The sequence below is a fragment of the Leiobunum rupestre genome, chromosome 4 (assembly GCF_980474605.1).
Source record: "Leiobunum rupestre chromosome 4, qqLeiRupe1.1.hap1, whole genome shotgun sequence".
In the NCBI taxonomy this organism is placed as follows: domain Eukaryota; kingdom Metazoa; phylum Arthropoda; class Arachnida; order Opiliones; family Sclerosomatidae; genus Leiobunum; species Leiobunum rupestre.
This window is the reverse complement of record NC_143387.1, coordinates 23217374-23229709: the sequence shown is the minus strand read 5'-3', so window position 1 is coordinate 23229709 and position 12336 is coordinate 23217374. Positions and strand designations below refer to the sequence as shown.

Here is a 12336-nt window from a genome sequence, read left to right as displayed (position 1 = left end):
AATACAAAATAGAAAAATATGCCCTTTTAACGCATAATTTTGTGGGCCTCAATGTAATATTTTCCAGCGATAATGACAATCGAACGGCTTGACCTAAAATTAATTTAATTCATTAGCATTTCCTTATTTTGCAGTATATAATAAAACAGATCACCTTTAAAACGATTCACAAAACGTAGGGTCCTCTCTTTTTATTTAGTTACATTGGATTTGTAATAAGTCTACATGGTAAATTATTGCTTGGAATGGCACTGCATTTCATGCGTCTCTTGAATTCTCTTCATCTAAATGACAGTTATTATGATATATATTTAATAATATTAACTTTAAAATCAGTAATAACAAGTAAAATTTGTGTCTCACCATTTCTTTCTAAAAAGTCTTTATCTTTAAAATGGGCGCTGCAAATCTGTGCCCACTAACTAGGCATCTTCCCTGATTTTATATTAGTTAACCACACATTAAAAAGATTTTTGCATTTCGGAAAATTGTGAAACGATAACTCCAACGTTCTTTTCTCACCATTTACTCGAATTGTAATATTTTTAAAGGCAGTATTAGGGCAAAGTGACCTAATTTGGACCACGACCAATTCTGAACCACCTCTTTAAAACTCTTATAAAAAATCATAGGTTATAGCTCGAACATTTATTTTGAGTTTTAAATAATCCGCCAAACCTCTTCGTTCTTGTAATAAATAATGTTTCCAAATAGATGGCAGTAAATATGTAGAAAACTCAATATTATTCAACCAACCGAATTTGTTAAAAGCCGTCATGCGCACCTTGGTAATTAAAAACCAGTGTTGAGTTCCCGCCAAATTTTTAGACAGAACTTTCACTTCGAGCTCCAGAAAACCTTGAATTTTAATGCATTTCGTGATAGTAATTTAATGTTACATCGCATTTCACGTTTACGTAAGTAATTTAGTTTATTTTTAAAAATAGTTCTAAGTTTAAAAAAATATAATTCTTTTAAAAAAAATCGTTTTTAAGAAACTATTCGATTTGCCCTATTCTGAACCTACCCTCGACCTATTGTGAACCAATGTAGTCCTATTTCGGACCTAGCAATTGACCATATGTGGACCTAGGAGGATGAAAGTGGACCTCTGGAGTGGAAATCGGGGTGCAGCGTGAATGCCAACCTCAAACTCTTGGACATAAGTTAAAAACTGACATCTAGCGTAGAAAATTAGCAGCTTTTTAAAATTTTCTGCTTCGGTTGATTTAATCGGGCTGGCAGTCTGCAACACGTGGGAATGTTTATTTGTTTTAACGGATTATTAATAGGCGCTTAAATAAAACATCTTCCCAGAAATTGCCAAGAAGTAATATTTCCGACAGCCAGGACTCATAAGTTACTATTTATATAGTGCTTGTTGAAATATTAGAAAGCTGGAAACTTTTCTCGAACATAACATCGGTTTTTTGCTAAGCCTTAACATGCCAAAAAAGTTACCTGGTTTAAAGGAAACACTTGTTGCATACCGTACTGCAAACGTAATACGTTTAGTTCTAAAGGAATTAGTTTTCATCTTTTTCCGAAAGATAATTTTATACGAAATGAATTAACTCTGCCTCCATGAGAAGCCTTAAAATTGACCGGTAATATAAAAATATTCCATATAATTTTAATTATTTATACCATAAGAGGATGATAATAATAATATTATCTTCTTATACTTAATTTTAGTAACATTATATATTTCACTTTAAAATATATTATCGAAAATTAACATTAGTATAGTATGTTCCTTATACACGTGAGCCAACGCATTTCTTATCTGACGCAAAATTCTCATGAGGACAAAAACGCGTCTCCAATTGGCTTATATATGACTTTTTGGCTAGCGTTTAACCGACCGACCGGAAATAGTTCCTTCCCAGATGAATTTGGAGAGGGGAGTAAAAACCCGAGTATCTTTTATTGAAGCGTCCATTAAAAAGCATTCTCATATCGAATTTGTTTCCTATTAAAATCCGTTCGGAGTTTTTTCGCGACTAAAATCATTTACTGCCTGAGAAATTCCAAAGTTTAGAACAACTGGCAGACGAAATTCTAAGGAAAATATTTGCTCTGGCTGTCATGGGATGGCGCTAAAAACCGCGTGTCCAAAGGTTTGAGTCGCCTTAGAGAGATCGGCGAGGCCGCATTGGGGAAAACAATTTTCTTTTCCAGGATGCGTAGTTTTCATCTTCCTAGTTTGGACCGGGTATAAACCATTTCTGGACAGGTTCAGAAATGGTTTATATTTGAAAAATGCGGGATATTTAAATATATTTAAATGAAACTAGTCAAAACAGAGGTTAGTCCAGTATTATATTTGTAGTACGATTAAATTTGTATTAATATCTCAAGTAAATGCTGCATTTGTTTAAAAAAAATGTTTCCGTGCAGTTTTATTTTTAATACGTAGGCCTATGCCTATTTAAAATATTTGACCTAATTTTAACTGTTTTTAAATAGAGCTATGTCTAGAAGTAGGCCTATAGTTTAAAATTTTGGTTCATTAATAGAAATCTACCGGTCCACTTTAGGTCACCCCGTGGTCCACATTAGGTCACCCCGTGGTCCACATTAGGTCGCCCCCCGGTTCACTTTAGGGCATGTGGCCCACAAATGGTCAAATTGCATATATTGAGAAAAATTAAAAATTAAAAATAGTTTCAAGGACGTCCTTTTTTTCAACTAGAATTTCACAAACGCAACAGTTAAATCAATAGTTATAAAAAAAAATTGTTTCTATTTTTACGAATATTACCTTTTAAAATTGAACTTTTCGGGCGCATCAAAAAGGTGGTCCAGAATTGGTCATTTTGCCCTACTACAAAAAGGCAATTTATGCCACCTCTGCGCCTACAATCCGCCATATTAATCGTTTGTTTTGATCAACCACGGCCAACTTTGATCACGCGCTTTTCGCGCTACTACGGCCAACACATTCGTCGAAATTCCGCGAGCAAGGATTTTCCCCCTATAAACTGTACTATAATGTTCAGCGCCACGCTCGGTGGTTATATTGTCCCCAATGTAAAAACTATACTAAAAATAATAATCCGCTAGGGGCGCTGACGTCATACATCTTTTGCTCATAGGTTAACACAGGAACGTCAACGAATGAGATGGCCGCTGTAGCGCGAGATATTCGCGAGAAATCAAAGTTGGCCGTGGATCAACATAGCAGAGATCCTGGCCACGGCCCCCTGCACGCGCTCACGCTGCTCGCGACGATAGCGGCCCCGGCAAAGAATTTCCCATAGAAATCTCATAGGTAACTAGAATGCTGCCGAGGAACTGGCAAATGGGCCAAACGCCGTGGCAGACGATAGCCAGATCTCAGCCAATCAGAGCTCAAAGAGTGGTTCTGCCAAGAATTTAATGTCACCTGAGAGAATGACGTCACCTATCTCCCGCTATAGTGGCGGATCCAAGGAGGATTATTATCCTCCTGGGCGGAACCACTCTACGGCCTCTCATTGGCTGAAGGTTCAAGGCGAACTGGCGTCAAGCTCGGCCGTAGGCTGCAGCATTCTAGTTAGCTATGAGATTTCTATGGAATTTCCTCCCCATGTATTTTCGCGACAGCGATTTTCCGTCGCTTGGAACGCTGGTGTAACAACCGGAATCTATCAAAGAGGCGGGAAGTTTAACATACGTTTCAATGGCGATGAATTTGCATTAGTGAAGTTTTTTCCCAACTGTTTTATTGAATTTGGAGAAGTTTGTAACAAACAATTAGTAATTACACTTTTTAAGTATGTAAGTTTTCATTTCAAATTTTTTTTTTAATAAATATCTCAATATTTTGAGTGGTAACATTTTATTGCTAAGCCTAACCATAAATGGTTTAAGTTTTGTATTGGCAATGAGTTTTCAAGTTATTAAAAACTGTATTTTGTAGTTATTTAAGACTATAATTATGATAACTGCTCATAATTTTTGTCATATTCACCAAGCTTTGTTCTTTATAATTTGCATAAGATAAAACATTAATACTTTGCTCAAATGCTATTACCCTGGCTGCGTTACATCCTGTTTTTTTAATAAGTGAAAATTACCGGGAGGGGCAGGTCACTTCCATTTTGGGTGCGTCTTAATCATAGTAAAATTATTAAATCAAGGTAATCGTGATTAAATCAGGGTAATTAAAATTAAAAAAATTGTTGGAAGTTTTCAACAGCAACACGGAGCAGAGCACAGATACCGAAATAAATCCAGTGACATCAGCTACAAGTAATGAACGGTTTATTTTCGACTTGGTTAAAATATATATATACATTACAATTAATGAAACGATGGTAGTACAACAGAAAACTGACTAGTAAGAACAGACTAGTACTGTTGAATGACTTTAACAAAAATTAATCAACATTAGAAAATATAACCACGCTTTAAACGAGATTTAATCATTCTAATCAGGATCTAATCTTTTTAATCAGGATTTAATCATTTTAATCAGATTTAAACATTTTAATTAGATTTAATCATTTTAATCACGATTTAAACTTTTAAATCACGATTTAAACTTAATCATGATTTAAACATTTTAATCACGATTTAATCAATATAATTGGTCGAATCGAGATTTTATCGAGCGCGGTAAATACGAAATAATAATTCTAATAATTTAGTAAATTATTCTAATAAGCTCGATAAAATCACGCACAATTATAATAATTCCAATCAGCAATATAATCATTCTGATAATCGTTCTAATTTCTAATCGCGATTTAATCATACTAATCACGATTTAATCATTTCAATCAGATTTAATCATTTAGTCATGATTAAATCAGATTTAAAGATTATATTAATTAATTAAACATGATTTAATCAACATAATCGTGATTAAATTGAATTTAATTAAAATAATCACGATTTAATCTTTTGAGAGATGCGTCGTTAATCAAGGAAGTGACCTGCCCCTCCAAATTACCCAATTAAAAAATACCAGCATTGTTCTGTTCCATTGCGTTTATCTACTTTTAAGAAGGCCAAAGTGTCATTTCATCAGTTACCCGCTGATGAAAATTTATACAAACTGTGGATTAAGAGCATCTCTAAGAATGATTTTGTAGTCAACGAAGCATACACTTCACATGGAAGATTGGTTTGTGGTTTGCATTTTAAGGAACTTCAGTTAATGATAGTCTGTTGTGAGGCTAATGCGTAATCGTAGTATTTGGAACCAGATGTACGTCACTACCTATTACTTAATTGGTGGCATTATACGATAAGGTCTCAAATTGGAATATAACTACCATCAGAAACGAAAAGAATGTTTATCCACATCATCCAGCATATTTCAACATCATCCAGCATATTTCAACATCATCCAGCATATTTCAACATCATCCAGCATATTACTTCATCATCCAGCATGTTCCTACATCATCCAGCATGTTCCTACATCATCCAGCATGTTCCTACATCATCCAGCATGTTCCTACATCATCCAGCATGTTCCTACATCATCCAGCATGTTCCTACATCATCCAGTAATTTTAATTGAATCTTGATGAATAGTTCTTTTTATAAACTAACGTGGCCTTCTTGTTGAAATGTTGCTCTTACGTCACAGTCTCTTACTTTGACAAGCCTACGAGCGCGCGCTACAGTCGTGAGGAATATAGCTTTTTCTAGAGCGAGTGCAAATCGCTCGTGCGAGGAATACACTAATAAAGCTGGGTCTTGTGGCGTAAGAGCAACATTTTAACAAGTTGGGCAAGACCACTTTTTATTTTATAAAATCAACTATTTTACTTAAAAAAAGCTGATTACTTTAATGTGAGCGTGGGACTACTAAGTTATCGAGATTCTTAGTCAGGAATGGATTAAAAGCAATTAACCAAAACCAATTTTAACTTAAATTATGGTAAAAAAAATGGAAATCTCTACATTTAGACCTAACCCATATTGTGATTTGTGAACTGTGAGTGAGACTAGTGAGTCTGTGATTTAGAATGCTTACATGTCTCATAGATAGATTTTCAGCAATCTTCAACATTGTCTGACTTTGTTAACTGTAAAAATAATATTCTAGTTTTATAATCTGCATTACATTTACTACTTATTTACTTAAATTGAAGTTAACTTTGTAAATATTAAAACAACTTACTATCAAAGAACTATAAGAATAAAATCGAAAAACAACAGCTGATAAGCGGACACATGACTAGTTCTTTTGTTTACATTATTAACGTCGACAGCGTCTTCTTTGTCTGGTTTTCTCGGCGCGTATTTTGATTTAAAAAATATCCAAACGTATTTTACTTATTTATTAATAAGTAAAGATTACGGAAAGAAATTATAACCCTAAAATTACACAATTAGTAATAATTAATGAAACTCTAAAAATTGGAACGTTTTCGCCATATACTCCAGCCATTTCTTAAATGTTACGTCAGCGCCAAAGGTCGATGTAGGAGTAGGGTCTTCGAGTGGTGGTGAACAGCCAAAGGTAGGGTGAACTAGCAAAGTTATGTTTAACGAAAGAGTGACGCAATACTTAGGTGGTGAACGTACAAAGGCAGAGCGGTGTCGGCAGTGAACAGCCAAAGCTACAGTTGAGTGGTGAACGTGTAAAGGCAGCAGCCTTTTGTGTATTAATGGTTGACGCTCATCCCTTTACCCCCTCGTCGAAAAGAAGGGTTATAATCCTGACTGACAGACCCCGCTTCCGTTGGGTGGTGAACTTGTAACGCTATAGAGAGTGGTGCATAAGAAAACGTAAAGACTGTACCCCGCTAAAATGAAAGGTTTATAGAAGGTAGCAGCCTTTCTCTGTATTATTGAATTCCTACCGAAAAGAAGGGTTTTAATCCTGATTGACAGTCCCCGCTTTTCGTTGGGAAGAAACCCATTATCCTAACTGGACACCTTGATTTGGAATACGTCACTTTCAGCCAATAGGGAAAAAGAGAGATGCTCCACAAAAATTGCTCAATATTGTGTTTGGGGTAAACATAGAATTCACCGCCCTCTCGGACACCGTTTAGGCATACGTCATTTTTAACCAATGAGAATCTTGGTGGCGAACTGGTGGTGAACGCGCAAAGGCGGGGTGAGGGTGAAGTTTTCAAATCTAAAAAGGGTATAAAAAGTCCTGGTACGAGGTGAAAAAGGTATATTCAAGATGTATTCGTGTAGTATTTGTTCAACCGTTTTCTCCCAAAAGGGTAAAATCAACCGTCATATGATATCAGTTCATGGTAATACCAGGTTAAAATGTCCCGTGTGTGATAAGGCATTTTCGAGACGAGACGTTTTAAATCGTCACCAACGTAATTTTAATCACGGGGTGGTCCCCGTTACGGTACCGAATTATCCGCATCCACCGCCGCCGATGACGTTTCTCCAACCCGGAGGACCGTCTTCGAGGATTCAACCGTCCCCGAGATCCGAAACGTTTTCCCGGCTCGAGCCGCCCCCGAAGCTAGAGACGTTTTTACGGTCCGATCTGACACCTCGTATCGTTGCCAGCCCATCATTCACTCGTTCAGGCGCACCACATGAATTACCACCACCAAACTCGCCTGTAAAAAGGGTCTCATCACCAGACTCTTTTTATCGTAAACGATTTAAAAATGGTAAGTTTCTTCAAGAAAATTTTATTATTTGTTACATAAAGTTTTTTTTTTCTATAAATGGTCAAGAAGACAAAGTGATTCAACAATCGGATCCCTTAAACAATCTATTAGAGTCTCAAGCGGATGACGAGTGGCTTGGTGAGCATTGGGATAATATTCAAGCCCAACACCAACAACCAATCGCAGTTGGTTCAGCCGTTGTTGACCAGCAAGCCGTCGACGCTCCTAACCCATTCACTAACCCACCCGCTAACCCATCCACTAACCCACCCGTTAACTTACCCGTTGCCCTTCCAGTTGGTCAACAACCACCAGTGCTACCAGCTAATCCACCAGCAGTGCTACCAGCCATCCATCCATTTCAAATAGAGGAGGTTAATGCGCTTGGTGACGCAATTTTTTCAGCTAGGATAACGGCACCAGATGGGGTTACCGACCCTGTGTTATTTATAAATGAACACCATGCTAAGGTTGAAACGTATCTTCAAAACAAACTAAATACCAATAAAGGTATCAAGTGGTATATGGTGGTGCGGGCACGATATACCCGTGAACTTGGCAACACTGGTACGGATGTTGAGGCAATGCCGTATTTCAGGGGATTTACACACGCGACATTATCACCAGAGATAATCCCGCAGCAAATAAACTCTAGTCGGGAAAAAATTGCCGACTCTATGAACAATTATGAAGGGTTAGGAAGTGGTTGGGTTTTGGATAAAATTTTGTATTTACAAATTAACATTATCCAATATTTACCTCTGGTAGGCGGTACATATTTTCAATTACCACCTGTAATTGAAAATAAACGTGCCACAGTAAATGTTGACCCACAAGACTCCAGTGACAATAAATGTTTCCTGTGGTCAATCTTGGCTAAACTACACCCAACCAAAGACCACCCTAGCCGTATTTATAATTATAAACGATACGAGAACGAACTCGATTTGTGCGGTATTACTTTCCCCTTCGAACTGGATGCTTATAAACTTAAAAAGCTCGAAGAGGCGAATAACCTATCAATTAACATTTTCGCGTACGAAAAGGGTTATTTCCCGCGTTATGTAAGTGAAAAACGTGTACCCGAGTCTAGGGCAATTGATTTACTTTTGGTGACAAATGGGCAGAAAAAACATTACGTCTTGATTCGTCATCTAAGTCGTCTCTTTAGCGGATTCACCAAGCATGATCACAAAACCTTCTATTGTCGACGGTGCTTAAAAAGGAGTAATTCCGAAGACATTATCAAAGACCACATGCGTGACTGTAATGTTCACCAACCACAACGCGTGGAGATGCCAACCAAAGAACCAATTTTAAAATTCAAAAATTTTGGTTGGAGTCAAATGGTAAATAATTTAATACTTCTTTTAAATTCGAAATATTTATTTATTTGTTTCATATAGGTTCCTTACACCATTTTCGCCGATTTCGAGTCGATAATGTCAAAAATAGCGACATGTTTGCCAGACGCAACATTGTCATCGACCACGACCCTAGCCGTACATGTCACGTGTGGATTTTCATACGCAATTGTCAGTCCCACTGGTACGTTTGATCACTTGAAATTCTTTTAATTCTTTATCTAATATTTATTTACTATGTAGGAAATCTCGTAAAGCACGAGACCTACAGGGGCCGAGACGGTGCGTTGAAGTTTTTGAATATGCTTTTGGACGAGTCTACGGCTATATCGGAAGCGTTGAAGGAAAACATCCCTATGCAACTTTTCGAAGCTGAAGAAATATCCTACCAAACCGCAACACATTGTTACGTCTGCGAAGAAACATTCACGAAAACTTCAATTAAAACACGTGACCATGACCATTATACAGGAGCGTATAGGGGCTGTGCGTGTCAGAACTGCAATTTGAAAATGAAGGCGCCAAAATTCATCTCGGTTTTCCTTCATAATCTGAGCAGGTAAATTAATTGACTATATTTTTTAAAGGTATTTTTACTTATGATATAAAGCATTTGTAGATATGACGCCCACCTCATTATGCAACAAATTGCAAAGATCAAAAATAAGAATATAGACTGTATCGCTACCAACAGCGAAACATACATTTCTTTCACCTTGGGTAAACTACGGTTTGTTGACAGCATCCGATTCTTGCCAGCTTCTCTCGAGACCCTCGTTGGAAATTTATCGAAAGGTGGGACTGACAAGTTTCCGCTCTTAAACTCGGTTTTCACGTCGGAAGAGGTTAATTTACTCCTGCGAAAAGGAGTTTATCCGTATTCATATATGGATTCGGAAGATCGTTTTAAAGAAACACAACTACCACCTATCGAGTGTTTCTTCAACGATTTAACCGATGAGCCTCTGAGTGAAGCCGACTACGTGCATGCGCGAAACGTCTGGAAAACTTTCAACATCGGAAATTTGGGTATGAACACTATTAAAATAATAAATACGAATAATCTTTAATTAGAACTTTTATTTTTAAAGGACGTTATCACGATATTTATGTTTTGTCTCACACATTACTTCTGGCAGACGTCTTTCAAAGTTTCCGTCGTATGTGCATGACGTATTACCGACTAGACCCCGCACATTCGTACACAGGCCCGGGTTTCGCGTGGCAGGCGGCCCTATGTATGACTAAGGTGCGTCTTGACCTTTTTCTGGATGAGGACATGCATCTTTTCATAGAAAAACGGATACGAGGTGGGGTTTCAATGATCAGCCATCGTCTCGCACAGGGTAATAACAAGTACCTGGAAACACACGACCGTTCCAAACCAGATAGTTACATCTGTTATCTCGGTAAGAATAATCAAAATTTTAATAATAAATTTAATTATACAAAAAAAATTATTATAATAAATTAAAAAATATATATATATATATATTTTAAAAATTGTATAATTTTTTTAAATTTTATAAAAAAAAATATATTTTAAAAATTTTATTAAAAAAAATATTTTAAAATATATTTAAAAAAATATTTAAAAAAAATATTTAAAAAAATATTTAAAAAAAAATTAAAAAATTTTATTAAAAAAAAATAATTAAAAAATTAATTTTAACGATGTTATTTTATACAGATTGTAACAATTTGTACGGTACTGTCATGTGCGACGCGTTACCAATGAAAGGTTTTGAGTGGATTGAACCCACCCCTGACTGTCAACGCGAAATTCTAAGTTGCCCCGACGACGCCTCTGAGGGATTTATTTTGGAAGTGGATTTGGAATATCCGGACGCATTACACGACGAGCATAACTGCTACCCGTTAGCTCCAGAGTCCATGTCCATTAAACCGGAAATGCTTTCCGAGTATTCCAAAACCCAGATGACTGAACTGAAAATCCCTGTTAAAGAGAGTCTACCGAAACTGGTGCCCAACCTAAACAACAAAGAACGATACGTTGTACACTATCGCAATCTCAAGTATTACCTGGAAAAAGGGCTAAAAATCACGAAAATCCACCGAACTATGAAATTCGAACAAGGTGCCTGGTTAAAGTCATATATTTACTTTAATACGGATAAAAGGAAGATGGCCGCCAACGATTTTGAAAAGGACTTTTTCAAATTAATGAACAACGCTGTCTTCGGTAAATAATTAAAAATTAAAATTAAAAATTTAAATTTAAATTAATTTTTTTTTCAGGTAAAACCATGGAAAACTTACATTTACGTAAGGATTTTAAATTGGTTACGACACCAGAAAAGGCTGTTAAAAAAGCTAGCTCGCCCGCGTTCGAAAAGTTCACCATCTTCCAAAACGACCTTGTTGGAATTCATTCCGCCAAGAAAAAGCTTATTCTAAACCGGCCCATCTATACAGGTTTCGCCATTTTGGAACTATCGAAACTTTTAATGTATAGATTTCACTATGACGTCATAAAGCCGCAGTACGGAGAAAAGGTCAAACTTCTTTTTACCGATACTGGTACGTATACCCTCTTGTGTATAGTATAGCTCATTTCTAATGATTGTTTGTAATTTACAGACAGTCTCACGTATCAAATCCAAACACTGGATTTATACGAGGATTTCGCCCAACAGAAGGAAATGTATGATTTTTCTGGATACCCCAAAAATCATCCACTGTTTGACGAAACCAATAAAAAGAGACTCGGAAAGTTTAAAGATGAAATGGACGGTACACCTATTGAAGAATTTTGCGGACTGAGACCCAAAATGTACTCTATATTGTCCGCCAAAGGTGAGAAAAAGACTTGCAAGGGTGTGTGTAAACGTGTTGTGCAAAAGCGCGTCCGTCACGCGGAATATCGCGAGTGTCTTCTGAACCGTAAGTTAACTATCGTGGAGATGAAGCGCATAGTGAGTAATAAGCATATTGTGACGACTGTGCGACAAAACAAATTGTGTTTAAACCCGTGCGATGATAAACGTTATATTTTAGACGATGGTATATCAACGCTCGCGCACGGACATTATAAAACGAAACAATAAAATTTTTTATGATAAATTTATTGAGTATTTCTTATACATAAATTCTACAATCATACGATCATTAACATTTTTGTTTTTTGAAAATCTTCGCAATACGTTAAACATTTTTATTCCCTGACACAAATTAATTGCAAAATATATACAGTAACCACCGCAAGCTTTACTAGAATTTCCTTGCAATTGAACAGAATTATACGTGACAGTTAAGCTGTTTTTCTCTATAAAATAGTTAAATTTAAACAAATCAGGGCTGTTCCCGAAACTCTCGAAGAATGTACAATTGAGTGACCTTGAGAGATATATCAAACACCA

At 36.4% G+C, this 12336-nt stretch overlaps 1 protein-coding gene and 1 long non-coding RNA gene across 2 annotated transcripts; one reads left to right on the top strand and one right to left on the bottom strand.

Moving 5' to 3' along the window:
• Positions 1-534, bottom strand: LOC149947193 (uncharacterized). The gene is made up of 3 exons (XR_016480698.1): positions 364-534; positions 155-284; positions 1-93 (listed from the first exon to the last, which is right to left on the bottom strand). It is a non-coding gene; the product is annotated as an uncharacterized LOC149947193 (long non-coding RNA).
• Positions 535-9258: 8724 nt separating this feature from the next.
• Positions 9259-12312, top strand: LOC149947192 (uncharacterized). Its single transcript, XM_090170851.1, has 7 exons — positions 9259-9515; positions 9576-9985; positions 10048-10365; positions 10647-11159; positions 11216-11497; positions 11558-11773; positions 12254-12312. The coding sequence occupies exons 1-7, from the start codon at positions 9259-9261 to the stop codon at positions 12310-12312; spliced, it is 2055 nt and encodes a 684-aa protein (XP_090026977.1).
• Positions 12313-12336: the final 24 nt, after the last annotated feature.

Excerpts from the sequence above, each read along its gene's own strand:
- LOC149947192 (XM_090170851.1), top strand. The coding sequence starts at position 9,259 with ATGCTTTTGGACGAGTCTACGGCTATATCGGAAGCGTTGAAGGAAAAC. Across the intron at positions 10,366-10,646 it reads TAGTTACATCTGTTATCTCG|ATTGTAACAATTTGTACGGT; the intron begins GTAAGAATAATC and ends TATTTTATACAG. Across the intron at positions 11,160-11,215 it reads AATGAACAACGCTGTCTTCG|GTAAAACCATGGAAAACTTA; the intron begins GTAAATAATTAA and ends TTTTTTTTTCAG.